Source organism: Thalassophryne amazonica, chromosome 11, assembly GCF_902500255.1.
Source record: "Thalassophryne amazonica chromosome 11, fThaAma1.1, whole genome shotgun sequence".
Lineage (NCBI taxonomy): Eukaryota > Metazoa > Chordata > Actinopteri > Batrachoidiformes > Batrachoididae > Thalassophryne > Thalassophryne amazonica.
The window spans coordinates 44,595,029-44,622,939 of record NC_047113.1 but is presented as its reverse complement, the minus strand read 5'-3'; the positions used below and the strand labels follow the sequence as shown (position 1 = coordinate 44,622,939).

At 40.6% G+C, this 27,911-nt stretch overlaps 2 protein-coding genes across 2 annotated transcripts; one reads left to right on the top strand and one right to left on the bottom strand.

Annotated features, from left to right (window-relative positions):
* Positions 1-2,485: 2,485 nt before the first annotated feature.
* atoh1b (atonal bHLH transcription factor 1b) lies at positions 2,486-3,095 on the top strand. Its single transcript, XM_034180939.1, has one exon. The coding sequence runs from the start codon at positions 2,493-2,495 to the stop codon at positions 3,093-3,095; it is 603 nt and encodes a 200-aa protein (XP_034036830.1). The 5' UTR covers positions 2,486-2,492.
* Positions 3,096-11,973: 8,878 nt separating this feature from the next.
* Positions 11,974-27,910, bottom strand: LOC117519669 (docking protein 2-like). Its single transcript, XM_034180938.1, has 5 exons — positions 27,780-27,910; positions 18,424-18,735; positions 18,050-18,140; positions 14,602-14,789; positions 11,974-12,687 (listed from the first exon to the last, which is right to left on the bottom strand). Exons 1-5 carry the CDS (start codon positions 27,834-27,836, stop codon positions 11,974-11,976), a joined length of 1,362 nt encoding a protein of 453 aa, XP_034036829.1. The 5' UTR covers positions 27,837-27,910.
* Position 27,911: the final 1 nt, after the last annotated feature.

The following is a 27,911-nucleotide window of genomic DNA, read 5'->3' as shown; positions in this document are numbered from 1 at the left end:
TCTCTACCATAAGCCATCTCCAAAGGCGTTTCAGAGAATTTGGCAGTACATCCAACCAGCCTCACAACCGCAGACCACGTGTAACCACACCAGCCCAGGACCTCCACATCCAGCATGTTCACCTCCAAGATCGTCTGAGACAGCCACTCGCACAGCTGCTGAAACAATCGGTTTGCATAACCAAAGAATTTCTGCACAAACTGTCAGAAACTGTCTCAGGGAAGCTCATCTGCATGCTCGTCGTCCTCATCGGGGTCTCGACCCGACTGCAGTTCGTCGTCGTAACCGATTTGAGTGGGCAAATGCTCACATTTGCTGCCGTTTGGCACGTTGGAGAGGTGTTCTCTTCACGGATGATGTGAAGGAGATGTGTTGCACTGCATGAGGCAAATGGTGGTCACACCAGATACTGACTGGTATCCCCCCCCAATAAAACAAAACTGCACCTTTCAGAGTGGCCTTTTATTGTGGGCAGTCTAAGGCACACCTGTGCAGTAATCATGGTGTCTAATCAGCATCTTGGTATGGCACACCTGTGAGGTGGGATGGATTATCTCAGCAAAGGAGAAGTGCTCACTATCACAGATTTAGACTGGTTTGTGCACAGTATTTGAGGGAAATGGTGATATTGTGTATGTGGAAAAAGTTTTAGATCGTTGAGTTAATCTCATACAAAATGGGAGCAAAACCAAAAGTGTTGCGTTTATATTTTTGTTGAAATACCAATGCGGATCTGGCTGTGTCCGCTGTGGCAACCCTGAACAAAACAGGAGCAGCCAAATGGACAACACAGCTTTCCATAAATCAAATGCAAATGGACTGCATTTATATAGAGCTTTTCCATCTGCACCAGTCGCTCAAAGCGCTTTACAATAATGCCTCACATTCACCAGGCTGCTGCCATACAAGGCGCTCACTACACACCTGGAGCAACTAGGGGATTAAGGACCTTGCCCAAGGGCCCCTAGTGATTTTCCGGTCAGGTTGGGGTTAGAACCGAGGATCTTCTGGTCTCAAGCCCAATGCTTAGACCATCACCTCCACTCAAATGTTATGTTTGAATTCTTTACTGTTTTAGAAACTGATAGTTATGAGCAGCCGAGTGTCTCAACTAAAAGTGTGTGGTTATGAACTCACTGGGCACACATACATAAGTCCTGTATAGATCCAGCGACGAGATGAGAGTCTCAGACTCCCCTCGGATGGGACACCAGTCTGATACAGGTTACTTCCCCAGGCTAAGGTTTGTACCCATTGACAGCAGGGTGGACTGACACAATACAGATTAAGTGTCTTGTCTAAGAATACAGACAGGTAGCATGAGCAGGGTTTGAACCCAAGTCTACAGACAGCAGATTGACTAATATGCTTTACAAATGCTCACTAGCATGCATGTGTGCAAGGATCTCAGTCTTTGTTTGATACCTAGATAAAGTGTCTCTTATAAACACAAGGCCCAAAGTTTGTCCTTCATCTGTGACCTTGACTTTTAACTGATATTTTTTCTCAAAACAAATCAATTTGTCCTTGGCAGACTCTAACTAATTCCACCCAAATTTGGGCCAAATTGGGTAAAAACTCTGATTTATATGGATGGACAGACAGACAGGGCTGAAAACAGGAACCCAGCATGTGCCACAATGAGCAACTTTAATTATTGTTTCTCACAACACAAGTTTTGGTTAAAATGGGTTTTGCTGTTTTAAATCCAGTTTGTTATTGGGAGCTGTTTTAAAAACTGTTGTAAAACTTGTGGATCGACCTCACATTTGTGTATGATCGTTATAAAGAATTAGGCCAGTATAGTTTTTATTGCTAAAGAAAGAGGGGGGGAAATGTTTTTACACATTTTAAGTGGTTAACCGGTTAAAATAGGAGTCAGCCAGTTTATTTAAAAAAATAATTAAAATAAAATTAACCCTGCAACCAAGGAAATAATTTTCCTATTTGAGTGTCTGAAATAGCTCAAATTGGTAAAAGAAGTGATTGCCAAAATAGTCACTGAACAGATAATAATTTCAGCTGTACAAAAGCCATCTTTAAAGAATACATTAAAAGTAAAAAAAAAACAAAAAAACACTCTAATGATTAATATTCTGCCTGTCTAAGAAATAAAATGTAGAATTTAATTGATTAAGTTAACTTTTTCCATATAACTTTGTCAATTAAGTGCAAAACAATACTGGGATTTATTAATAATGTTTCATTTGATTTAATTAATATTGTTTTGCACTTAATTGATAGTTATGTGGAAAAAATTAGCTTAACTTTCTCAATTAAATTCAATATGTTTCATTTCTTTGAGCGTGCGCATTATTTAAAAAGAGCTCTGATTGAGTTACTGTGCACAACAGGAGAATTAAAGTCAGTCTTTGTCTAATTGTAGTTTGACAGCAGGACCGCGGGGGATTGTGGGATCGGCTGCAGGGCTGCACGAGCGCCTATAAATGCGCGGCGCGCGCGCAGGAGCCGGCGTTCAAACCTGTGCAGATATGAGCGCAAAATCTGATTTGACGAGCTGCTGGACGGATTACCGAGACGAGTACCGGCCGCTGCAGCCCCGCAGCCTGACCCACGTCAGCGCCAAGTCCTGGATCTCCGCAGAGCCGGTGCGCGCGCCGCTCTCCAGGAGGGACGCGCGCGGCTCCTCCTCCGACCAGGGCGCCAAACTTGAGCCGGACGAGGCGGCGCAGGGAGACGCGGCGGCGATCAGCCACTTCGGCCCCCAGAGGCACCGGCGCGTCGCCGCCAACGCCAGAGAGCGGCGGAGGATGCACGGCCTGAACAAAGCGTTCGACGAGCTGAGGAGCGTCATCCCGTCCCTGGAGAACGAGAAGAAGCTCTCCAAGTACGACACCCTGCAGATGGCGCAGATCTACATCACCGAGCTGTCGGAGCTGCTGGACGGCGTGGTTCACCCGGAGCGCAGGAGTCCGTCCGCGGACCGCAGCGCCAGGAGCCGGAGTCTGATCCACAGCGCCGGCGGGGAGCACCGCATGGTCCTCGGACCAACGTGCGACCTGAGCAGCAGCAGCAGCAGCGACGGAGAATGTTCACATCACAGCGATTCAGAGGAAAGTCCGAGCAGCAAGTGAACGTTTCAGAGAGATCTAATCTGACGTCATAGTTTAGATGCTGCGCTGCAGATGAAAAGAGAAAGAGAGAGGAAAAAAGTTACTTAAACGTCAGATTTATTCCTTAAGGTCATCATGGACAACAGACCTTTACCTGCACTTTAAACTTGAGATAGTCACATTTGTTTCCATACGCCATTGGTATCCTTCTATAAATAATAATAAAAAAGTTATTTTGATATTTATGCATATGAGGTATTTGATATGATTGTTTTTGCTACAATAAAGATATATGTCAATTATAAAGTGTGTGTATTTATTTATTTTAGTAGTTTAGTTGGTCTATTATTTAAGATTTTGTTTTTTTTTTTAAGATTTCCCAGTTAAAACAATCAAATTAATAAATACTTGTCAAACATAAATTAAAGAAGTAAGAAGTAAAAGGCAAACAGAGAGCACATATTCTCATTGTCAAAATACACACTTCTGCTTGAATTTTGCATCAAACCTTGTTTCCTAAGAATTTATCTATATGCTCAAAAACAAAAAAAATCATTTCAAGTTCAAGGATTCCATGTTCTTCTGGATTTCAAATCCTGAATATGATGCAGAGCAAATCACAAATTATACTCTTTCCTCGAACATTATTCATCTGCTCACAAAATGTTATTGAAGTTCATTATGAATATATATATACGAGTATATTAAATGTTCCTATCCTCAAAACTTTATCTGGATTCTGGATCAAATTCAACATACAATCATTCTTCTTCTCAGACATTATCCATCTGCTCACCAAATTTCATCAATATCCTCTCACAACTGTGTTAAATGTTGCTATGTAAAATACAATCTTCTGTCCATCACTTCCAGAATATTTTCTAGATTACCTCCAAATTTAAATATTATTACCTCTCTGCTCACTGAATTTCACTGAAATTCATTTATTAATTTTTGAGCTATCCAGCTAACAAACAAACAAATGCCAGTGAAAACATTACTTTTATATCGTAGTGTAAATAAGCACACAGTAATCAGGTTTATATATTTATCATCAATAAATCTAGTTTTTCCCCAGTTGATAAGAACCAGCTTGACAAATATGCATCACATTAACTTCATTATTATTTTGTTAAAACTTTATCATCCAAATTGATGGGCATTTTATATGCTATTAAAATACATAAATCCTAAATATTAGGACTAAATATAATTTTGAGTATGAATTATTTTTGTCTGAATCCCACAATGATTTCATTGAAACGGAGTCCAAGTTGTGCCCAAACATAATCTGGTGTCTTGCTGTTTTAATATTTCTGAGTGTTAAAGGGGTACTGTACGGAAGCATATTGCATTCACTGGATTAAAATATAAATATAAATATTAATTTTAAGAAAAGATCTAGTAATTACGAGATCTATTGTTTTTTTGTTTGTTCTCATAATTATGAGATCAGCGGTCATATTTTTTTTATCCAATGAATGCAATAAGCTTCTATAATACTGTGCATCAAACCGCAGAATGTTTTGTAAAAATGTGGTTTTATGTGCAACATTCTCAAAGTCTCACAGTTTTACATGTGGGCACACATGGAAACTAAGATGAAATAAGCATATGTAGGTCCGATACAACTCATTTTGGATTTCTGTGACATATGTAATATAATCCTGTTGGCTTTTACGAGGCACACCCACTTTCTGTTTAAAGGGGACATATTATACACCTGTTTGTCAAACTCACATCAGTCATGCAAACATAGATTCAATTTTGTAGCAAAAAATACTCTGCAGACACTGAGGTGTACATCCTACAAAAAATGTTCCATTGTTGAAGAAGCAACTTATTTCCATGCCTGTTGCTTTAACTGGACAGGAGCTGCTGCTCGCAACATGAGCAGGAACCAGTGGTGTAAAACAGTTACAATGATCTCCAGTGAGGCGTATTATGATGTATTCTGGTGCTTGTTATGAAATACACACACACAAACCTTTCTGAATGACATTCAGTGTTCCTTGTGTTGGCCAGTGTCCTTTGGAATAAGCATATAATTTTGTTATATTTATTTGGAAAACTATGAGAGATGGGATTATCTTTTTGAGGCATCATTTAGTTTCTGAGGTGTTGATCTGAGGCCCATTCTTTAACAAACAGTACTATATGGCCCCGGCAAAACCACCCACAGAGTGTCTACCTGCAACAATCACATCTGATTTTCACCCAATTCAAAGTGAACATCTTAAATGAATGTATCTCAGATTATTTTGAATTTCAGCATGATCGGATTTCACCAAGACCATCTAAGGACTATTTACTCTTACACCCATGACAACCTGACCAAAATGTGAATGACTTTCACCTAATTTGAAGCGGACATCCCAAATGCACTGTTTATGATCAGATTTCACCAAGACCCTCTAAGTCCCTTACTGGACACTGTATTGATTATTGGAATTTATGATCCTCCAACAGTCAGTCAACCATCTAGCCACAAAAAACACCAATATTTGATTAATATAAATTATAAACATTCTAGCTTTTAATTTTACAGCCATGACTGCCAAAATTTAATACAATCCCAATGAGGCAGCATGGTTTTGTCCACAATGTAGCTGCTAGTTTTTATTTCTAAATACAGTATGAGAGCACATAAAAATAGGCATCAGAGAAAATCTCCAGATATATCATGGTATGGAAGACTCCTTTAAATTTTGGAGGTGATCCAGATCCAGATTCTGGCTCAGGATTCACTTCAAAACTACTTCAAGGATTATCACCACATTTTCACCACATATACATATTAGGGCATGGAAGACTCCACTGAATTTTGGAGGTGATCTGGATCGAGATTAGCAGATATCAGAAATCTCAGATTACCCTTGTTTCCATTGTGGTCCATTTAAAAATCAAATGACAAAATAGAAGCAATATTAAAAGAATAAAATAATAACAATAATACTACTGTGTATATAATAACAAGAACCTAAACAATTCATTAATATAAAAAATTATGCAATTAACAGGAAATAAAAGGGTTGGGTTCTTCCTTTTACCGCAGTCCAGCATTAGGGATCTCAAATTGGTTCAAAATACTGCTGCCAGACTTTTGATAGGAAACACAAAGTTTGACCTCATTACACCCATTTTGGCATCTCTTCACTGGCTTCCTGTCCCTGTGAGATCAGATTTTAAGGTTCTGCTACTAGCCTATAAAATTGTTCAGGGACAAGCACCTCCCTACTTAGCTGACCTAATTAAACCCTACGTACCGGCCCTGGCTCTGCGTTCTCAGGGTACAGGGCTACTTTGTGTCCCTAGGGTGAATAAAAAGTCAGCGGGTCATAGAGCTTTCTCTTATCGTGCCCCTGTTCTGTGGAATGATCTCCCTGCATCAATAAAACAGTCAGATTCTGTAGAGAATTTGAAGTCTAGACTTAAGACACACTTATTTTCCCCTTCGTATGGCTAGCATACTTGCATAGTATGTTACTATGCTTCCTACCCTTTTAAATTAATTTTATTAGTAATATTAGTATTAGTAGTATTAGGGGACGTGATGGTCTCGTGGTTAAGGCGTTGGGCTTGAGACCAGAAGATCCTCAGTTCAAATTCCAGCCTGACTGGAAATCACTAAGGGCAAGGTCTTTAATTCCCTATTGCTCCCGGTGTGTAGTGAGCGTCTTGAATGGCAGCACCCTTACATTGGGGTGAATGTAGACATTATTTGTAAAGTGCATAAGCATCTGATGCAGATGGAAAAGGGCTATATAAATGCAGTCCATTTAGTAAACAGAGTGGGTCACAGCCTCAACGTTATCTAAATTCTGGTTCTTTTAGTGAAGCTTAGGGCTAGTGGTCTGCGATCACCTTAGTATTTCTTCTGTTCTTCTTGTTGCTTACTGCTGACAAATTATACTGTATTTGTTGTCTTCCTGCTGCCTGATTCTGTTTTTTTCTCTCTTTTTGAGGTGCAGCTCCATCCAGAGGTGGGAGTGGGTGTCTGCAGGCCTCCCGTCCTGTACACCTGCTTAGACTCCCAAAATTTTCTGTATATTTGTATTGTAATGTCTGTAGCATGGCCCAAGCAGAGGGTCACCCCTTTGAGTCTGGTCTGCTTGAGGTTTCTTCCTCAAATCATCAACGGGAGTTTTTCCTTACCACTGTCACCTGTGTGGGGCAGCACGGTGGATTAGTGATTAGCACTGTTGCCTCACAGTGAGAAAGTCATGGGTTTGATTCCCGATGTGGCCTTTCTCTGTGGAGTTTGCGTGTTCTCCCCACGTTTGCGTGGGTTCTGTGTGGGTTTTCCGGTTTTCTCCCACATCCAAAGACCCGCAGGTTAGGGGGATTGGAAACTTTAAATTGTCTGTCACTGTGCGTGCGGGTGTGAATGTGTGTGTATGTCTATATATATGCAACAGACTGGCGTCCTGTCCAGGGTATACCTCGCTTTGCGCTCTACGACTGCTGGGATAGACTCCAGCCCCCCGCAACTGTTAACTGAAGTAAGTGTGTGTGTGTGTGTGTGTGTGTGTGTGTGTGTGTGTGTGTGTGTGTGTGTGTGTGTGTGTGTGTGTGTGTGTGTGTGTGTGTGTGTGTGTGTGTGTGTGTGTGTGTGTGTGTGTGTCACCTATGTGCTTGCTGTAGGGGCTAGTAACAGTTACACCTTACTTGTGTGAAGCACCTTGAGACAGCTTTGTTGTGATGTGGTGCTATACAAATTAAATTAAATTAAATTAATTTCTCTAAAAACTGCTGAGGTCTAAGGTCTAAGGTTATGGAAGAATTCTGGACTCACATGCCATTCCAACTCATTATAGAAACATTGCGTAATCAAGAGCCTGTGGATCACTACGGGCAATGTGCTTGGATTATATTAACCTTGGTCACATAAATGAATAACAATTTAAATGCCATTGTTCTTTGTTTTATTATTGTGATTATATTTTAAAAACAAATAGTTTTAATTCTAAATGTTATTACAAATTTGAAAAGGCATTTTAATTAATAATGACCTCTCATGTATCTGCAGTACTTTCACTCATTACCAGGTGAATGCAAGCCACAGTTCAGGAATCACCAGGAAGCAGTAGGCTCAAGACCAGAGGAACCTCAGTTCGATTCCCTGTCAGACAGGAAAATCATGAAAGTGATTTGGCAAGGTCCTTAATCCTCTTATTGCTCCCAGTGTGCAGTTGAGCAGCTTTCCAGACATCAGTGTGTGAATGTGAGGCATCAATGCAAAGCGCATTGAGCATCAGAAAGCACTATTAAACACAGGCCATTCACAATGCAGCAGCGGCGAACAATGTTAATTAAATCCTGAGGGTTCACGCAGCTTTTTGAATTAACACACAAAAACAAAAAACAAAGAATATTCCAGCTTCTTTTCTTTCTTTTTTTTTTCTTTTTTTAATACAATATACTCCTGAGATAAACATGATGATATCTGCCAGCCAGTAACTGTGTGTGTTCCTGGAGGAGATGAGTTTAAAGAAATAAGGAATGTAATTATGCTGTTTGTCATGTTTAAGCATCCTTCTTGTTTATTAATGTGGAGTTTCCGCTGATCTCTATATAATATAACACTGGATCGCGCATTGGCCAATATTTTTGAAGCAAATCAGCCACCATATTACCACTCCGATGTCCTGCTCCTGAACGCTCTTTTCTATTGATCTTTAATGAGGCGTATTAAAAAATACCTTCATGTACAGCTATAAACTGCACAAATTGCCAAATCAAAGGCTGTGGACGAACATAATTTGAAGAGTTTCCTTATTCCAGCATATAGGCAAAGATAATAATAAATAATAATAATAATAATAATAATAATGTGGCTTATTAACTCAACATGTGTAACCACATGTTGCATTTTTTGTTGGATAAACTATTTTAAGACATTTATTAGGTCTACTTGTGCATAGTTTTGGAGCTTTAGGTGTTGTTGCTACGAGCTTCATTACTTACAGTGAGGAAAATAAGTATTTGAACACCCTGCGGTTTTGCAAGCTCTCCCACTTAGAAATCATGGAGGGGTCTGAAATTTTCATCTTAGGTGCATGTCCATTGTGAGAGACATAATCTAAAAAAAAATCTGGAAATCACAATGTATGATTTTTTTTTTAATAATGTATTTGTATGTTATTGCTGCAAATAAGTATTTGAACCCCTACCAACCAGCAAGAATTCTGGCTCACACAGACCTGTTAATTTTTCTTTAAGAAGACCTCTTATTCTGCACTCTTTACCTGTATTAATTGCACCTGTTTGAACTTGTTACCTGTATAAAAGACACCTGTTCAACACTCAATCAATCACACTCCAACCTGTCCACCATAGCCAAGACCAAAGAGCTGTCTAAGGACACCAGGGACAAAACTGTAGACCTGCACAAGGCTGGGATGGACTACAGGACAACAGGAAAGCAGCTTGGTAGAAGGCAACAACTGTTGTGATTATTTATTAGAAAGTGGAAGAAACGCAAGATGACTGTCAATCTCCCTCAGTCTGGGATTCCATGCAAGATCTCACTTTGTGGGGTAAGGATGATTCTGAGAAAGCTCAGAACTGGGAGCTGGGACCACAGTCACAAAGATTACATTAGTAACACATGATGCTGTCATGGTTAAAAATCCTGCAGGGCAGCAAGGTCCCCCTGCTCAAGCCAGCACATGTCCAGGCCCATTTGAAGTTCACCAGTGACCATCTGGATGATCCAGAGGAGGCATGGGAGAAGGTCATATGGTCAGATGAGACCAGAATAGAGCTTTTTGGAATCAACTCCACTTACCATGTTTAGAGGATGACAACAACCCCAAGAAAACCATCCCAACCGTGAAGCATGGGGGTGGAAACATCATACTCTGGGGGTGCTCTTCTGCAAAGGGGACACGACGACTGCACCGTATTGAAGGGAGGATGGATGGGGTCATGTATTGTGAGATTTTGGCAAACAACCTCCTTCCCTCAGTAAGAGCATTGAAGATGCGTCATGGCTGGGTCTTCCAGCATGACAATGACCCCAAACACACAGCCAGGGCAACTAAGGAGGGGCTCCGTAAGAAGCATTTCAAGGTCCTGGAGTGGCCTGGCCAGTCTCCAGACCTGAACTCAATAGAAAATCTTTGGAGGGAGCTGAAACTCCAAACCTGAAAGATCTAGAGAAGATCTGTATGGAGAACTGTACCAAAATCCAAAATCAAAATTTTCACAGGTGTTGAAATACTTATTTGCAGCAGTAACATACAAATAAATTATTTAAAAAATTATACATTGTGATTTCCGGATTTTTTTTTTTTTTTTTTAGATTATGTCTCTCACAGTGGACATGCACCTAAGATGAAAATGTCAGACCCCTCCATGATTTCTAAGTGGGAGAACTTGCAAAATCACAGGGTGTTCAAATACTTATTTTCCTTGCTGTATATTAGGCTGAAGCTTATCGAGCTGTGTGTAATAAATGTTGTCATTGTACGGAAAACTAACACTCCTGTAGCTAGTTAAGTGGTGTTTTATTATTTTAGTGCAACTATTTAAAAAAACACTATTTCTGTATTATCCAACATGACTTTTGTTATCCGTCCACTTTTGTTCATGATATGATACCAACACACACACACATATATATATATTCAATTCAATTCAATTCAATTTTATTTATATAGCGCCAAATCACAACAAACAGTTATCCCAAGGCGCTCTATATTGTAAGGCAAGGCCATACAATAATTACGTAAAAACCCCAAAGGTCAAAACGACCCCCTGTGAGCAAGCACTTGGCGACAGTGGGAAGGAAAAACTCCCTTTTAACAGGAAGAAACCTCCAGCAGAACCAGGCTCAGGGAGGGGCAGTCTTCTGCTGGGACTGGTTGGGGCTGAGGGAGAGAACCAGGAAAAGACATGCTGTGGAGGGGAGCAGAGATCGATCACTAATGATTAAATGCAGAGTGGTGCATACAGAGCAAAAAGAGAAAGAAACACTCAGTGCATTATGGGAACCCCCCAGCAGTCTAAGTCTATAGCAGCATAACTAAGGGATGGTTCAGGGTCACCTGATCCAGCCCTAAGTATAAGCTTTAGCAAAAAGGAAAGTTTTAAGCCTAATCTTAAAAGTAGAGAGGGTGTCTGTCTCCCTGATCCGAATTGGGAGCTGGTTCCACAGGAGAGGAGCCTGAAAGCTGAAGGCTCTGCCTCCCATTCTACTCTTACAAACCCTAGGAACTACAAGTAAGCCTGCAGTCTGAGAGCGAAGCGCTCTATTGGGGTGATATGGTACTATGAGGTCCCTAAGATAAGATGGGACCTGATTATTCAAAACCTTATAAGTAAGAAGAAGAATTTTAAATTCTATTCTAGAATTAACAGGAAGCTAATGAAGAGAGGCCAATATGGGTGAGATATGCTCTCTCCTTCTAGTCCCCGTTAGTACTCTAGCTGCAGCATTTTGAATTAACTGAAGGCTTTTCAGGGAACTTTTAGGACAACCTGATATATATATCAGGTTGTATATATAAAAGCTTGCTGATGATTCCACAACACTTGTAAAAACTTTGATTAAAGAATGAAAATTTTCAGAATTGAGTATTTGTCCCAGTGAGATATGAGTAAGTGAGAATAGAAGGGAAGAAAGTGTCAACGTAATAAAAGAAATAAATAAAATAAATCAAATAGCTAATCATGACAGGCATAGATTAGAAGAGATCAATCTTACATTATCCAAAGAACAAAAATAAGTCAATGAGAGAATCAGCTCAGTTATTATTTGAAATTGATGACGTTCTAATAAGCTGTCTATGTGCATTCAGCATAAGTTTGGAGTGGCAAGATGGCCGCCAGTTTGCTTCAGCAGATTGTACGGAGTGTGTGAGGGGCCAATGAGCTATCCATTAATATATACAGATCAGTTGGAGTTTCCCACCCCAGAGAATGGCAGTGACTGGATCCTGGCGAGGTCCTTAGAAATGATTTCTGCCAGCCTGTGTTTGAAGCTCCCGGGTGTTTCTGTGGAGCCGGGTTGGCTGTGGTTCTTCTCAAGCGGCTGGCGCTCACATCGAGGCTTAGGTAGGGTGTAGATATCAGAAACAGACTCAAGCTCAGGGACGACATCCGGAATTTTCACATCAGTGTATTCACAAGAGTCTGTCTCAGACTGATTTGGAGTTGATCTGGATTGTGTGGATCCCCTCAGGTTGCAATAAGCGCTATCTGCTTCTGCATCATCCTGGTTTATGGCCTCTGGGAACTGACCCCACTCTATGTAATCCAGGTCTTCCTCTTCCTCCTCTGCCTCCTTTCCACAGGTGAAGGGAAGTTTCAGAGATGATCTTCTTGCATCCGGCACGCTGCTGTCACTTATTGTAGAGTAGATGCACACAGATTTGTCGTCTTTGTCAGACAAAACGTGGTCGTGGGTTGGAGCAGCGGTGGGAAAATAATGAACGGGTGAGGATTCTTTGTGAAAGCAGAGAGGCTGCACAGAGGAGTCTTTTGATGTCGCCTCCGCTGAGCACCGGGATGAAATAGTGCACACGATCTCAGGGGCATGCGGGGAGAAGAAGATGAACACTCCGTCTCCCGAGTCACAGCGGCGGCCTGCTTCAATGCTGAATCCCCCCTGTAATCATACACACAGTACCTTCAAGTGCTCTGTGTGAGCTGCAAAGTTGGTATTCAGTATAATTGCTAATTGTTTGAAAAAAAGACAAAAACAAAACTTTGGGGATGTAGCCAAACAGGGACAGCGTGTTGCCTCTACACTACAGTATCTCCCAATTAAGCATACACTTTTAAACAAACAACACGTACTGGGTTACTGTGGATTTACTGGGTACTTATATGTGTGTGTACACTTGACAACCTAGTCCATGAGCCCAAAGCCAATTTTGACATAATCTGTACCACTTAAAGTATCCAAATAGCACTTACAATCTAGCCTCAGTATACCACGGCCAAAACAAAAATGTATGACAGCCTTCTCAGGGTAGTAGCTGTTATCAGCCAGGGGTGAGTGAAAGATTACACAGGGGTCAAATTTTATAAATGCTACAGTTGTATCAAAAAGTATGGGACAGAAAAAAGCTTGAGTATTGATCTTTTTACACGAGGATCGTTCAATATCAATACCAGCGTTGGTATCGATATGATCGATATTAGGTTCGATCCGCCCACCTCTACAGGATAGTCGACTTGCCCAGGTCATTTCCACAGCAGCTAGCAGCTACTGCTAACAACAAAGTTGTCTGTGCTGCTAATTACTCACAACCTTTTGGCTTAACGTATTTGATGAGTTGTTTTCCGTACGTATCATGTTTGATACATACATGTTTGATAGGGTTAACACCCCCGTGCAATTGCCATGAACAGGGAAACTAGCTAAAAAGACCAAAACTGTTTTTGTAGCAGGCTGTAAACATTTATATCTGTTGTAAAGTTGGACATTTTAACCACCCTCAATTGGCCATTCAAGGAAAAGCAAGATTTGCCACTTCTGCATTGGCTTCATTTTTCAGTACTGGAGATTGGGGCTTGGTGAGGACTGCCAAACTATTTCTTTCTAATCATTTCCATTTTGTTTGTTTCTATTAATACACAGCATAACTATAATGTTTTTAAGAAATGAATTGCAGTTCACAAATTACACCTGTCAGGTGAACAAATCCCATTGTGACACCACTTAAACATTGCTAGTGATGAATGAAAAAATCTTTAAGATCAAATGTCCTATTTTACACCCAACACAAAGCAGTGACCTGCACCATGTGAATGTCTGCTAGTTTCCAAACGACGTAGTTGTCACTGTCACACTCAGCATCCACAGTGTTTAAAGAGAACATGTACTTTACAGTCATCTGTGCACTCATGGGTGTGTTGCTGCATCACTGTAGTGAGGCAGCAAGAGTGTGATTGCACCATGAACCACCAAAAACCTATTCTAATATCAAGCAGTTTTTGACCATGTCTGGCTGCAAATATTACAGAAATTTGAAATATTAGGATGTCAAGTGAACAATTTTTAAAGATTCAATTTGCCAAAAGCCCGGTTCTGTTATTTCGAATATATATTCTAATAACCCTGATTTCTGCTATTATTATTACTATTATTATTACTATTATTATTATTATTACTATTATTATTATTATTATACACACGTGAATGGGTGAATGTGATACATCATTTTGAAGTGCCTTGTGCACATGCATGAGATGCAGCAGCACCATTAAAATGCACTCTTCAATCCTCCAACTGAATAGAGAAAAAGTGCACGATGGAGTAGATGAGAAAAAAAAATTGTCCTGTTCTCATTACAACCATTAAGGTTCCCTTGAGCGAGATCCTTATTCCCCAAATTGCTCCCAGTGTACAATTTTGTGCCTTGAAAGGCAGCATCCTGACAGTGTGTGAATGTGAGGCATCGTTGTAAAGCACTTTGTGTGCTAGCTGAAAAATGACATAGAAATGCAGCTTAAATCACAGTTAAAATTCTTCAGCTTCTGTTATTAATTATTATTTATTAATCATGTGTTCTACCTCAACCTCTCCAAATTTGCGGAGGAACTTGTATGGCCAGCGGTGCACAATGTGGCCATTAGTGACATCCAGCAGCAACATGGCCTGTGTCTCCAGCGCTATCAAGTAGTTGTCGGCCAACTTGCACCTCTGCGATGCCTCTGTACTCTGGACAGTAACTTGGTACTGGTTTTGTGGCAGGGACAAATCTCAAAAGAAGACATGAAAAATATTTACCACTAAAAGGAAGCTCAGCATTCAATGAATGTTGGTGAATTCAGAAAAATTACCATAATGTTGACAAAGATATACCCAGTAACAGGAATGTATATAAAACAATATCAGAACACGCGAGATTTAAAGCATCATATTATGCACCTTTTCAATAAGGGGTCACCAGGACTCTAAAAAACAGATATTCAAGTTTGTATCTTAAAATGCTTCATAGACACTGAAGTGCAGCATCCTGAAAAAAAAGAACAAAAATAATGAGGTCTCCAAAAAAAAATACAAACAAACAAAAAGGATTTCAAAATAAAATGAGCTGCTGTTTGCCCGCTCCTCTCCCCAAAGAGAACAAGAATCTATGACTTTGCTCAGACTACCAGCTCAAATCATATTTACTGTATGTCAGATTAAAATCGAATCTCTTTGACTAACTGTCCACATTATATATAACAACTGACCAGAACTGATTTGTGTGTCCATGCGGCAGTACTCATTAGCTGTATTACCCACATCGGTTGCTATAGTAATGACTATGAATATTACACCTGAAACTCACTGCAAGTGTTGTATCAAACACATGCAATGCACCAGGTTGTATTTCAGCTATCTTCAGTTGTTGCAATGCTGCTCAATCTTTTTCACATTGTTTGTCTTTGATATTGACACTTATTCCACACTCTGTAGCTCCTGTAAGCATTTTTTTTTTTAGCATATGATTTTATGTCAGTTTGGACTTTGTTTGTGTGCATTGTATGCACTTGTTGTTTGTTGCAAGCTAAAAGAAATTAGAGACTGTAATGTGGTGGCAGGAGAGAGTGTAGGTAGACAGCATAGGATGGTGGTTTGTAGAAAGACTTTAGAGGTGAAGAAGAAGTAGAAAAGAGTGAGAGCTCAACAAAGGATCAGATGATGGAAGCTGAAGGAGGAAGACTGCTGTGTGAAATTCAGTGAGTGTAAATTTGGTGAGAGAGGCACTGGATGAAGGGGAAGCAATGTTGGACAACTAGAAAAGTACTGCAGATGTGGTGAGGGAGACAGCTATGACAGTACTGGGTGTGACATCTGGACAGTGGAAGGAAGACAAGGAGACTTGGTTGTGGAACAAAGATGTCCAGGAAAGCATAAGGAGAAAGAGGTTGCCAAAAAAGAATTGGGTTAGTCAGAGAGATGAAGAAAGTAGACAGGAGTACAAGGAGATGCAGCGTAAGGTGAAAAGAGAAGTGGCAAAAGCTATAGAAAAGGCATATACTGAGCTGTACAAGAAGCTGAATAGTAAGGAAGGAGAAAAGGACTTGTCCAGACAAGGAGACAGAGCTGGAAAGGGTAAAAGATGCAGATGGTAATGTGCTGACAAGGGGGAGAGTGTGTTGAGAAGGTGGAGGGGATATTTTGAGGAGCTGATGAATGAAGAAAAGGTTGGATGATGTGAAGAGAGTAATCAGGAAGTACAAGGGATAAGTAAGAATGAAGTGAGGGTAGCTATGAAAAGGATTTAGAGTGAAAAGGCAGTTGGTCCAGATGACATTCCAGTGGAGGCATGGAAATGTCTTGGAAAGATGGCAGTAGAGTTTCTAACCAGATTGTTTAATAAAATCTTGGAAAGTGAGAGGATGCCTGAGGAGTGTGATGGTTCCTTTTTTTTTTTTTTTTTTTTTTTTTTTTTTTAAGGTTATGTGCAGAGCTGCAATAACTACAAAGGTATAAAGTTAATCAGCCACAGCATGAAGTTATGTGAAAGAGTAGTAGAAGCTAGGCTTAGAAAACCAGTGAAGATCTGTGAGCAGCAATATGATTTCATGCCAAGAAAGAACACTACAGATGCAATGTTTGCTCTGAGAGTACTGATAGATAAGTGTAGAGAAGGCCAGAAGGAGTTACATTGTGTGTTTGTGGATTCAGAGAAAGCTTATGACAGGATGCCAAGAGAAAAGTTGTTTTATTGCATGAGGAAGTCTGAAGCAGCAGAGAAGTATGTGAGGGTGGTGCAGGATATGTACAAGGACAGTGTGACAACAGTGAGATTTGCAGAAGGAGTGACAGATTCATGCAAGGTGGAGGTGGGATTACACCAAAGATCAGCTCTGAGTCCTTTCTTGTTTGCAATGGGGATGGACAGGTTGACAGATGAGATCAGACAGGAGTCTTCATGGACTATGATGTTGGCAGATGACATTGTGATCTGTAGTGAGAGTAGAGCACGGGGTGGAGAAAGGTGGCAGGAGTGATTTGTGATAGAAGAATATCTGCAGGAGTGAAGGGGAAAGTTTATAAGACAGTAATGAGACCAGCTGCTGTATGGCTTAGAGACGTGGCACTAACAAAAAGACAGGAGACAGAGCTGAAGATGTTGCGATTCTCTTTGGGAGTGGCAAGAATGGACAGGATTAGGAATGAATTCATCAGAGGGACAGCTCAGGTGGGATGGTTTGGAGACAAAGTTAGAGATTTGAAATTGAGATTGTTTGGACATGTCCAGAAGAGGGACCCAGGGTATATAGGGAGAAGGATGCTGAGGATGGAGCCACCAGGCAGGAGGAGAAGAGGAAGGCCATAGAGGGGATTTATGAATGTGGTGAGGAAGGACATGCAGGTGGTTGGTGTGACAGAAGACAGGGTGAGATGGAAACAACTGATCTGCTGTGGCAGATCAATCGGGAACAGCTGAAAGAAGAAAGGCTGCAGTGGCTGGGGGGCATGGCAAGTGATACCAAAGACACTTTGAAGTGACCAGACCATTCAGACTGTAGAAACCCAATAGCATTTGGGATTAAACAATCTGGATATGCTAAAAGTCAGATTTGGGCTGGCAATCTGAACAATATTTGTGTCTCCCCAGAAACTCTATTAAGCATTCAGATATGGACTACCATCTCATAAGTCGAAAACAAGTGTTTTTTGTCATAAACTCAGCAAAAATTCAAGGTGGGCAGACTTAAAATTGTCAGATTTTTTTTTTTTTTTTTTTTTTTGGCCTTTGAATATTCGATTATAATTGACAGTAAAATTTGGCATAAAATGACCTCTTTAAATCGCTTTGCATTCTTGACTTCAATTTTACATAAATTCACAGCTGCAAATAAAGGTCTGAGCTTCACTGAATGTTCTGCAGATGTCATCAATTAGTGAAACAATGACAGCTGAACCTGCAGCCAAATATATCCACTTATGTGAGATTAATGCCAGCACACTTGCTAATTTCTTGTTAGTGATTATTATTTTTTTACTTGTGGAATGACAATACCAGTTTTCAAAGGTGAGTAAAGATCATTGTCCTCCATGGTCAAGCAGCTTCCTCTGTGGAAAACCCCTTTGTGTAAGTCTCCAGGATCCTTCTGTGAACACAGGGTGAATTGTCAACAGCACGGAGTGTACAGCACACTCTTATTATCTGTTTTACAGCCTCAAAGATGCAAGACGCAAGAAATGAGCTTGTGTAAGCAAAGAATTAGAGAAGTGACAAGTTACAGATACAGGATTGCTGGCAACTTCCTCATTGCGCTATCTGTCCGAGAGTACACACAGCTCACCTCTGCCCTTTCAGAAAGACAGTTATCCTGCAGATCAAAGAAAATGCTGAAATTTGCATGGTTTAGTGTTCAGAATGATGTGTGATACCTGAAAGGCCAGAAGAGCTAGAGCTCTGAGCCAGTCCTGGCATAACGGGGAGGCCAGGGTGTAGGTCCGCAATGTGGTGTTCAGGTAGAAGGCTGCACACCCGGCAGGACAAGACTGCAAGGGAGCATGACTGACACCGAGGAACTCACAAAAACGCACAACCTTCTTTGCTGGCGGTTTCTGCTGAGCAGCCTTCCTCTGGTCAAATATAGAGTTGGAGCCAGTATCATTTTGCATGCTATAGATTTCCAAGCGGCCAGCTGCACAGGAGCTGGGTTTAAAGAGCACCATCCAGATTTTCTGCCACGTTTTCTGTTATAGATGACAAAGAGGGACATAAAAAAGTGACAGCCTGTTAACACATGGACATTCTAGAACAGCATTTGGATTTTCTTTTTGACTCCCTTTGCTTCTTGTAGCCATTTCTTGTGGTGTGCACCCTGGTTTAGTCTTTGGCACTATTCTTTTTACTAGTAGTGGCCTTTTGTACATTGTGTTCTACTTTTAGAAGACATAGCTTTAGTTTAACTTGACAATTTGAGTGATACTGACAATTGTGTTAGCTCTATTTTAGAAATTCTAAGATACGTTGGGAAAAGTCAACAGGAATTTTTTTTTCGTTTTACAATGCATTGCTTATTCCAAAAGTATCAGGTCAAGTCTGGGAGCATGAGGTTTTGCATCCACAACACCACACAACTGCCTGAAGGTGACAAAGTCACCATCAAGTCAATCTCAAGTCATGAATGAGCAAGTCCCAATTAAGTCAAGTCTCGAGTCAGCTTGTAAACAATTGGTGGTCATTATGACTTGAAACTTGACTTGGGACTTGCTGATTTATGACTTGAGAGTGACTTGATGGTGACTTTGTCCCACCTCTATATATCCATATTTTCAAATACACATTTGAATGGGTGAACCCACATGCATCTGATATTTTTAGATCACACACGGACATACATGCATACATATTACCTAAGGATAAGTCACACTAAAATGCCTCTTTAAGATGAAGAACTCATAAGTTGCACCTTTTTTCTGTATTATCAGATGTTTAATTTCTGGGTTTTGTGAATTATTGTAGTGTACTTTTTATTGTTGCAATTTATTCTTTTATTATTATTATTAGAGTTTTTTAGTGTGTTGATTCCTTGGAGAGTCCTATATAAATAGATATAATTATTATTACTAATAATAAACGTGATTTGTCATGATACAAATCACATTGGAGTATAAATCACAGGACCTCCAAAACTAGTGGAAAAAAAACCCCAAAAGCAACAACTTATTCTCCGGTGTGTGTGGAAACACACACACACACACACATATATATATATATATATATATATATATATATATATATATATATATATATATATATATATATATATATATATATAACAAGGTTGGGTAGGATTACTTTGAAAGAATGCATGTGGATTACATGTATGTATGTACATACATTTGGATTACTTGTAATGTGATTACTTTTGGATTACAAAGTAAAGTAAAGATTTTGTTATGTGTCGACGTGGGTTGAGGAGCGGACCTGCGTCAGACGGAACCCAGCGCTACAAATAACCAGAAAAGCGGTTCCAAAAACAATATATTTATTTCACCCGCTGTGCTTAAAAAGTGTAAAAACAAAAATAGCGTCCTTCTGGTGGAGTGACTGTTGGTACGCTCTCCAGCGCCCGCAAGGATCAAAGCCCGGCGCTCCTGGACCCACTACCACCGCCAAACACCCCCCAGGTGGACACGACAAACTGACTCTCTGTGAAGCAAAGAAGAGGTGAGGTAAGTCAGCAGTTACAACAATAACTTTCAAAAGACACACGCTATCAGCAACACATTCAGGTCTGTATCTTTTTTAACTTTATGCAAATGAGCAGCTTCTCACAACAGGTGGAGGATCACTTATCCGCACGCCACAGCAGTGAGAAGCAAGCTGCACAATTCTCATCACAATTCAAGTATACTGTGTAACAAAACACCAAGTTACTATCAACAATTAGTCAAACACTTAATCACCTTTGATGTGTGCTGACAGCATGTGTCCTCACCCTTCCCTGCTTCACGGGCTCGATGTGTCAAACCCAGGCGCGGTCCTCAGCGTCTCACAAACGAACATCACAAGGTCGAGTTCCCGGCAGTTCTGCTTGAATCACACATGACTTAAATGCAGAACGCCATCCAATTATCTGCTTCAGCTGAAAGTCTTTAAGGTTGCATGTGAGCACCAGTCACAGGTGCTACACATGATGTTGATGAGGGTGAGGACTCTTCAGCCAGCACCTTCTCCACAGACAAATCAGTTTCCATGCCACCTGAAGAACAAAGAAAAGAAAAGAACACCAAAATATCCAGCCACACCCCCAAACACACAACAGATTATATATATATACACACACACACACACACACACACACACACACACACACACACACACACACACACACACACACACACACACACACACACACACACACACACACACACACACACACACAAGCCTACTACCTTCCCGACGGAGGTTTGATTCAAAGACTGAAATGAAAACTTCATCTTCACCAACAAAGCTATCACCTCCCTCCTATCTCAGATTCCAGAGAGCTAGGTTGTGACTTAAACCCCATTCACATCGGGCTTGCATACACTTGCTTTGTGATGCGTGTGTACACTGGAAAATTGCACACATTTGACATAGTCACTATAGGTTGGTGTGTGATTGCATGTGTTTGTGTTCCTTGTCATGCTTATGTAGCCATCGCTGCTATTTTCTGCCTCTGTGGAAGTGCGCTCCATTCTCAAAACGGTTCATGAAAGCAAACGGCACTCACGTTTTTCCAACATACAGCAAGACTCACTGCTCTCGTAAGGGCCCGTAACATCAGATCATAAACCTCAGTCTGTTGTGTGTCACAAAAAAAAGAAAAAAGAAAGAAAATATTGCCATGTAAATTCACATACTTAAACATCACGTTTCTTTTTTGAGCATGCGAGAGACAGAGAGAGAGAGAGAGAGACAGACAGAGACAGAGCACTGTCTCCTGTCCTGAAAAAAGAGCAGAGTGCTCTCTCTCTCTTTTCATTTTTTCAGGACCTGCTGCTTCTGTTCTCTGGATTTCAAAAGAAATCCAGTTCATGAATTGAAAGAATATAACAATGTGTTCTGATTGTTGGATTACTGAAGTGCATAAATGTATCCCTGCCGTAGACTGGTTCATGCACACGCAATGGCTTGTTCAGCCAGTTCAATCAGCTGTTTTAAGCATGCACAGGTGCTGCAGGCTGAGTTTCACCGCACACTTACGCGCCCAGCTCGCACAGGCGCTATGGGCTCTGTTTCACCGCACACTTGCATGCAGGTCCTGTTCTGAGCACGCACACGTCTGTCAGCTGATCACCTGTCGTAAGCAGACACAGACGATGTGGGCTATGTGGATCACACACACGCGTGCCAGTTCGATTGGAGTTAACATGGACGTGGAAATGTCCTCCTGCTGGTGATCGGTCTGTGAGCAGCAGTTAATGGACTTTACTTAACTTGCGGCACTCGTGAGAGAATTGAAGGAGGTGAAAAAGCGAAGCAAAGCGGTGCATATGTGGAGGTTACGCATGTGATCTGCCGTGAGAAGTGGATGGTGGACATGTGAGCAGGAGTTAATGGACTTAACTTGCTGCAACTGTGAGAGAACTGGAAGAGGTGAACGAAAGCTGCGAGCTGCAGCGGCGATGTTGCACATGATTCGTGCATGAAAAGTGAACGGTGAAATGTCTTCCCACTGGAGATCTGTCCATGACGAGGAGTGGACGTGGACATGTCCTCTGAACATGGAAGCTTGGCGCGCCTCTTCTTCTTCTTCTGAAGCTTCAGTGCCAGCAAAGGCCAGTATGTAATGCCGGTATGTAATGATAAACGAAATTGTCACCCTGGCGTGTAGAATTGGAGGCTTGGTGTATGGTAGCGCAGTGTTTACAAAGAATTGCTGTGTGTTGTGTAGACTTGCTTCAAAACTGTGTACTTTACGCACTTTCAACATGTTTAATTTCTTGCGTCCTTCTCACATAGCCATCAGCATACTACTGTGTAGGGCTGCTTAATTCAGTGTAGATGGTACACAACAATACACAATTCCATGTTGGCCCCCCTGTGAAAGGGGCGTAAAGCTGCCTCAAGAACAGAACAGCCAGCTGCCAGTACTACTACTACAAAGTGCCAAATATACATATGTATATACAGTGAGGAAAATAAGTATTTGAACACCCTGCGGTTTTGCAAGTTCTCCCACTTAGAAATCATGGAGGGGTCTGAAATTTTCATCTTACGTGTATGTCCACTGTGAGAGACATAATCTAAAAAAAAAAAAATCATTTATCATCAATTAATTTTTCTTTAAGAAGCCCTCTTATTCTGCACTCTTTACCTGTATTAATTGCACCTGTTTGAACTTGTTACCTGTATAAAAGACACCTGTTCACACAATCAATCACACTCCAACCTGTCCACCATAGCCAAGACCAAAGAGCTGTCTAAGGACACCAGGGACAAAACTGTAGACCTGCACAAGGCTGGGATGGACTACAGGACAACAGGAAAGCAGCTTGGTAGAAGACAACAACTGTTATGATTATTTATTAGAAAGTGGAAGAAACACAAGATGACTGTCAATCTCCCTCCGTCTGGGATTCCATGCAAGATCTCACTTTGTGGGGTAAGGATGATTCTGAGAAAGCTCAGAACTACAAAGGAGGACCTGGTCAATGACCTGAAGAGAGCTGGGACCACAGTCAAAAAGATTACATTAGTAACACATGATGCTGTCATGGTTTAAAATCCTGCAGGGCAGCAAGGTCCCCCTGCTCAAGCCAGCACATGTCCAGGCCCGTTTGAAGTTCACCAGTGACCATCTGGATGATCCAGAGGAGGCATGGGAGAAGGTCATATGGTCAGATGAGACCAGAATAGAGCTTTTTGGAATCAACTCCACTTACCATGTTTAGAGGATGAGAACAACCCCAAGAAAACCATCCCAACCATGAAGCATGGGGGTGGAAACATCATACTCTGGGGGTGCTCTTCTGCAAAGAAGACAGGACGACTGCACCGTATTGAAAGGAGGATGGACGGGGTCATGTATTGTGAGATTTTGGCAAACAACCTCTTTCCCTCAGTAAGAGCACTGAAGATGGGTCATGGCTGGGTCTTCCAGCATGACAATGACACCAAACACACAGCCAGGGCAACTAAGGAGGGGCTCCGTAAGAAGCATTTCAAGGTCCTGGAGTGGCCTGGCCAGTCTCCAGACCTGAACTCAATAGAAAATCTTTGGAGGGAGCTGAAACTCCAATCCTGAAAGATCAAGAGAAGATCTGTATGGAGGAATGGATCAAAATCCCTGCTGCAGTGTGTGCAAACCTGGTGAAAAGCTACAGGAAAAGTTTGACCTCTGTAATTGCAAACAAAAGCTACTGTTGGGAAAGTGTAGTGACACGGACCCACAACAGGGGCCGTAAATGAACGGACAATGAAAGAGTTGAATATGAACACTTTACTGTTGTGAATGAGCACAACCACAATACAGAGGAATATGAAATTTTGCAAACAGTCAATCACAAGGGTGACGTGTGGGCAGGCTCGAGGATAGAAGACGTCTGTCCTGAGAAGAACCGGAACCACATGATTTCCTCCGCCACCGAACCCGGAGAATACTGGAGCCGCCAAGTCCCGAGTCCCCAGGTAGCCACCGTCTCTGAATGTCAGATCTGGTACTGCGGGCAAGGAGCAGAAACAATCAGATGTGGGTGTGTGCACACCCAGTAACAACAATGGTGGAGATTCCACCTCCACCTCTCATCCACACTCGTGCAGCTCCTGTCACACAGCACTTATCTGGTGGGGTGTAAAGCGAAGCTGTCGCCGGTCACGCCAATCTCCAGATAATGCACTCCACAGGAGAAAAACAGCTGCAAAAATGAGTTTACTAAACACAGTTATACGGCTGAGATTATTACCTCCACAGGTCGATGATATCTCGGCAATGAGGTGGAGATGACGTCCGGGTTTTATGGAGTGAGATGATGTAGTGTAGATGGGTGACAGCTGTCAAGAGATAATGAGTGACAGCTGTCACCCCCGGCTGTGTCCGTGGCGGCAGCGCCCTCTCGTGCCTGAAGCCCGCACTTCAGGCAGGGCGCCCTCTGGTGGTGGGCTAGCAGTACCTCCTCTTCTGGCGGCCCACACAACAGCTACTGTACCAAATAACACTGATTTCCACAGGTGTTCAAATACTTATTTCCAGCAGTAACATACAAATAAATTATTAAAAAAATCATACATTGTGATTTCCAGATTTTTAACTTGCAAAATCACAGGGTGTTCAAATATATATATATATATATATATATATATATATATATATATATATATATATATATACAACCCCTGGCAAACATTATGGAATCACCGGCCTCGGAGGATGTTCATTCAGTTGTTTAATTTTGTAGAAAAAAAGCAGATCACAGACATGACACAAAACTAAAGTCATTTCAAATGGCAACTTTCTGGCTTTAAGAAACACTATAAGAAATCAAGAAAAAAAGATTGTGGCAGTCAGTAACGGTTACTTTTTTAGACCAAGCAGAGGAAAAAAATATGGAATCACTCAATTCTGAGGAAACAATTATGGAATCACCCTGTAAATTTTCATCCCCCAAATTAACACCTGCATCAAATCAGATCTGCTCATTGACATTGATCCTATGTGTCTTTTTGCAAGGAATGTTTTTGCAGTTTTTGCTCTATGGCAAGATGCATTATCATCTTGAAAAATGATTTCATCATCCCCATACATCCTTTCAATTGTCCAAAATATCAACATAAACTTGTGCATTTATTGATGATGTAATGACAGCCATCTCCCCAGTGCCTTTACCTGACATGCAGCCCCATATCATCAATGACTGTGGAAATTTACATGTTCTCTTCAGGCAGTCATCTTTATAAATCTCATTGGAAAGGCACCAAACAAAAGTTCCAGCATCACCTTGCCCAATGCAGATTCAAGATTCATCACTGAATATGACTTTCATCCAGTCATCCACAGTCCACAACTGCTTTTCCTTAGCCCACTGTAACCTTGTTTTTTTCTGTTTAGGTGTTAATGATGCCTTTCGTTTAGCTTTTCTGTATGTAAATCCCATTTCCTTTAGGCGGTTTCTTACAGTTCGGTCACAGACGTTGACTCCAGTTTCCTCCCATTCGTTCCTCATTTGTTTTGTTGTACATTTTTCGATTTTTGAGACATATTGCTTTAAGTTTTCTGTCTTGACGCTTTGATGTCTTCCTTGGTCTACCAGTGTTTTCCTCAGAATTGAGTGATTCCATATTTTTTTCCTCTGCTTGGTCTAAAAAAGTAACCGTTACTGACTGCCACAATCTTTTTTTCTTGATTTCTTATAGTGTTTCTTAAAGCCAGAAAGTTGCCATTTGAAATGACTTTAGTTTTGTGTCATGTCTGTGATCTGCTTTTTTTCTACAAAATTAAACAACTGAATGAACATCCTCCGAGGCCGGTGATTCCATAATTTTTGCCAGGGGTTGTGTGTATATATATATATATATATACACACACACAAACACAAAGTGTTTTGCAAAAGTATTCAGCCCCTTGGTATTTCACACATTTTGTTCATGGCATTTCAAATACTAAAAGGAAATGAGGCTTCTCAATATAAACATTTATAAAATGATCTTCCTTTGACTCAAACTGAAAGTAAATCTCTACAACTTGATATATACGTATTAATTAAAAATATAAAAGCCAAGATGATGGATTGCATAAGTAATCAGCCCCCTTGGTATAATACCTGTAAATAATCCATTTAATTGCCAGTTTTCTTTAGACAGATGGATCAGTTATGAAGAAATACAAACAGTATGGCACTCTATGGTAAATCTGTGTGGAGTAGACAGACCTCAAAAACTGAGTGACTGTGCAAGGAGAAAAGTGAGGAAAGCCACCAAGACAGTTACAGGCTTCTGTGGCTGTGATTGTAGAAATTGTGCATAGTGTATATTTTGCATTTTGTATCCCGTTATACAGCTTCATGATGTACAAGTAGAGGAGGATTTTCTTTCACCAAAACATTAAATCTAGGATTGCATCTCAGATGTTTTTCCTTACTACTGCTCTGGGGGTTAGTAAGGTTCAACCTTGCTTTTTTGAAGTGCCTTGTGGCAACTCTGTTGTGATTTGGTGCTATATAAATGAAAATAAACTGAAACTAAAATACCTTTTGGCAAACTAGCTGAACTTTCAGGTCTTTTTAATAAAACCCTCCTCTATTACATATTCAGTGACTTGGAAATGTTTTTGTATTTGAAATGCCATGAACAAATTAAAATGCGTGAAACACCAAGGGCTTAATACTTTTGCAAGCCACTGTGTGTGTGTGTGTATATATATATATATATATATATATATATATATATATATATACTGTATATATATAAAAATTTGTATGTCCAAGCCAACCTCACACACACTGGAGAATAAGTTGTTGCTTTTGGGTTTTTTCCCCACAATCAGCATTATTTGACCTTTGATTTTGATTATTGACCAATCCTAAACACATTTTCCCCCCATTCGTAGGCCTAATAATGTATCTGTTTGATCAAAGTCATAATCAGCGTATTTGAGATATCTTAACATTCTTACATACAAAATTTTATTAAACCAATGCAATCACAAGAGTGTATGCCTCCAGCAGCATATAAATGATACAAAAAAACCCTAAAAATAAAAGCATCATCTTGTGCAATTTTATGCTTATACAACACGTTCCTGAACAGCATTAAAGTTAATTAAATTTTAACTTTTATTTTTAATCAACACTAAGCACAGGCTTCTTTTTATGTACAGTCAAATACTGTATTATCAACTCCATATTGGTTATCACTGGCAACACTGTTTTAAACATGCATTGGTGGAACAGACACAAAGATCACCAAAACTCAAACCAATACATGGTTCCAGGCCAGTTGCAATTCTAAGTGCAAGGATTTGCATGGAAAGGGCCACAGTGCACAGCTGTCCACACTCACCAACCCAAACTAACCTTTCATGCTTTTGAAAAGCAAGGAGAAAAACTGAAAATGACACTCTACAAAGAATTAGTCCTCTGGAACACACCAACTCTGGGAATATATATTATTTACATATATTAAATGTACATAAAATCCAACAAAAATAAGTATATTTTATATAAAATATAAAGTATATATTGAAAGAGTCACCCATTTCAAAAATAGACCACATTATTTTGTTTCAGTGAACACTTTTTTTTAAACTTACTCTTATGAGTTTCACCTCTTGAAGATACAGCATGCCCTCTTTGTAGACACCATCCATGCTTGTTATCTGTCAGTCTGTCAAACCACTACAACTTTTTGTTTTACCGTCTCAATACTACGAACCAATTTCACG

What these genes read in the sequence shown, in the direction of transcription:
- atoh1b (XM_034180939.1), top strand. Translation starts at nt 2,493, where the DNA reads ATGAGCGCAAAATCTGATTTGACGAGCTGCTGGACGGATTACCGAGAC.
- LOC117519669 (XM_034180938.1), bottom strand. Translation starts at nt 27,836, where the DNA reads ATGGATGGTGTCTACAAAGAGGGCATGCTGTATCTTCAAGAGGTGAAA. An exon ending in AAGAGGTGAAACTCATAAGA is followed by an intron (nt 18,736 to 27,779) that starts GTAAGTTTAAAA and finishes CATCTATAACAG; the next exon opens with AAAACGTGGCAGAAAATCTG. An exon ending in GCAAATTTGGAGAGGTTGAG is followed by an intron (nt 12,688 to 14,601) that starts GTAGAACACATG and finishes GTATGATTACAG; the next exon opens with GGGGGATTCAGCATTGAAGC.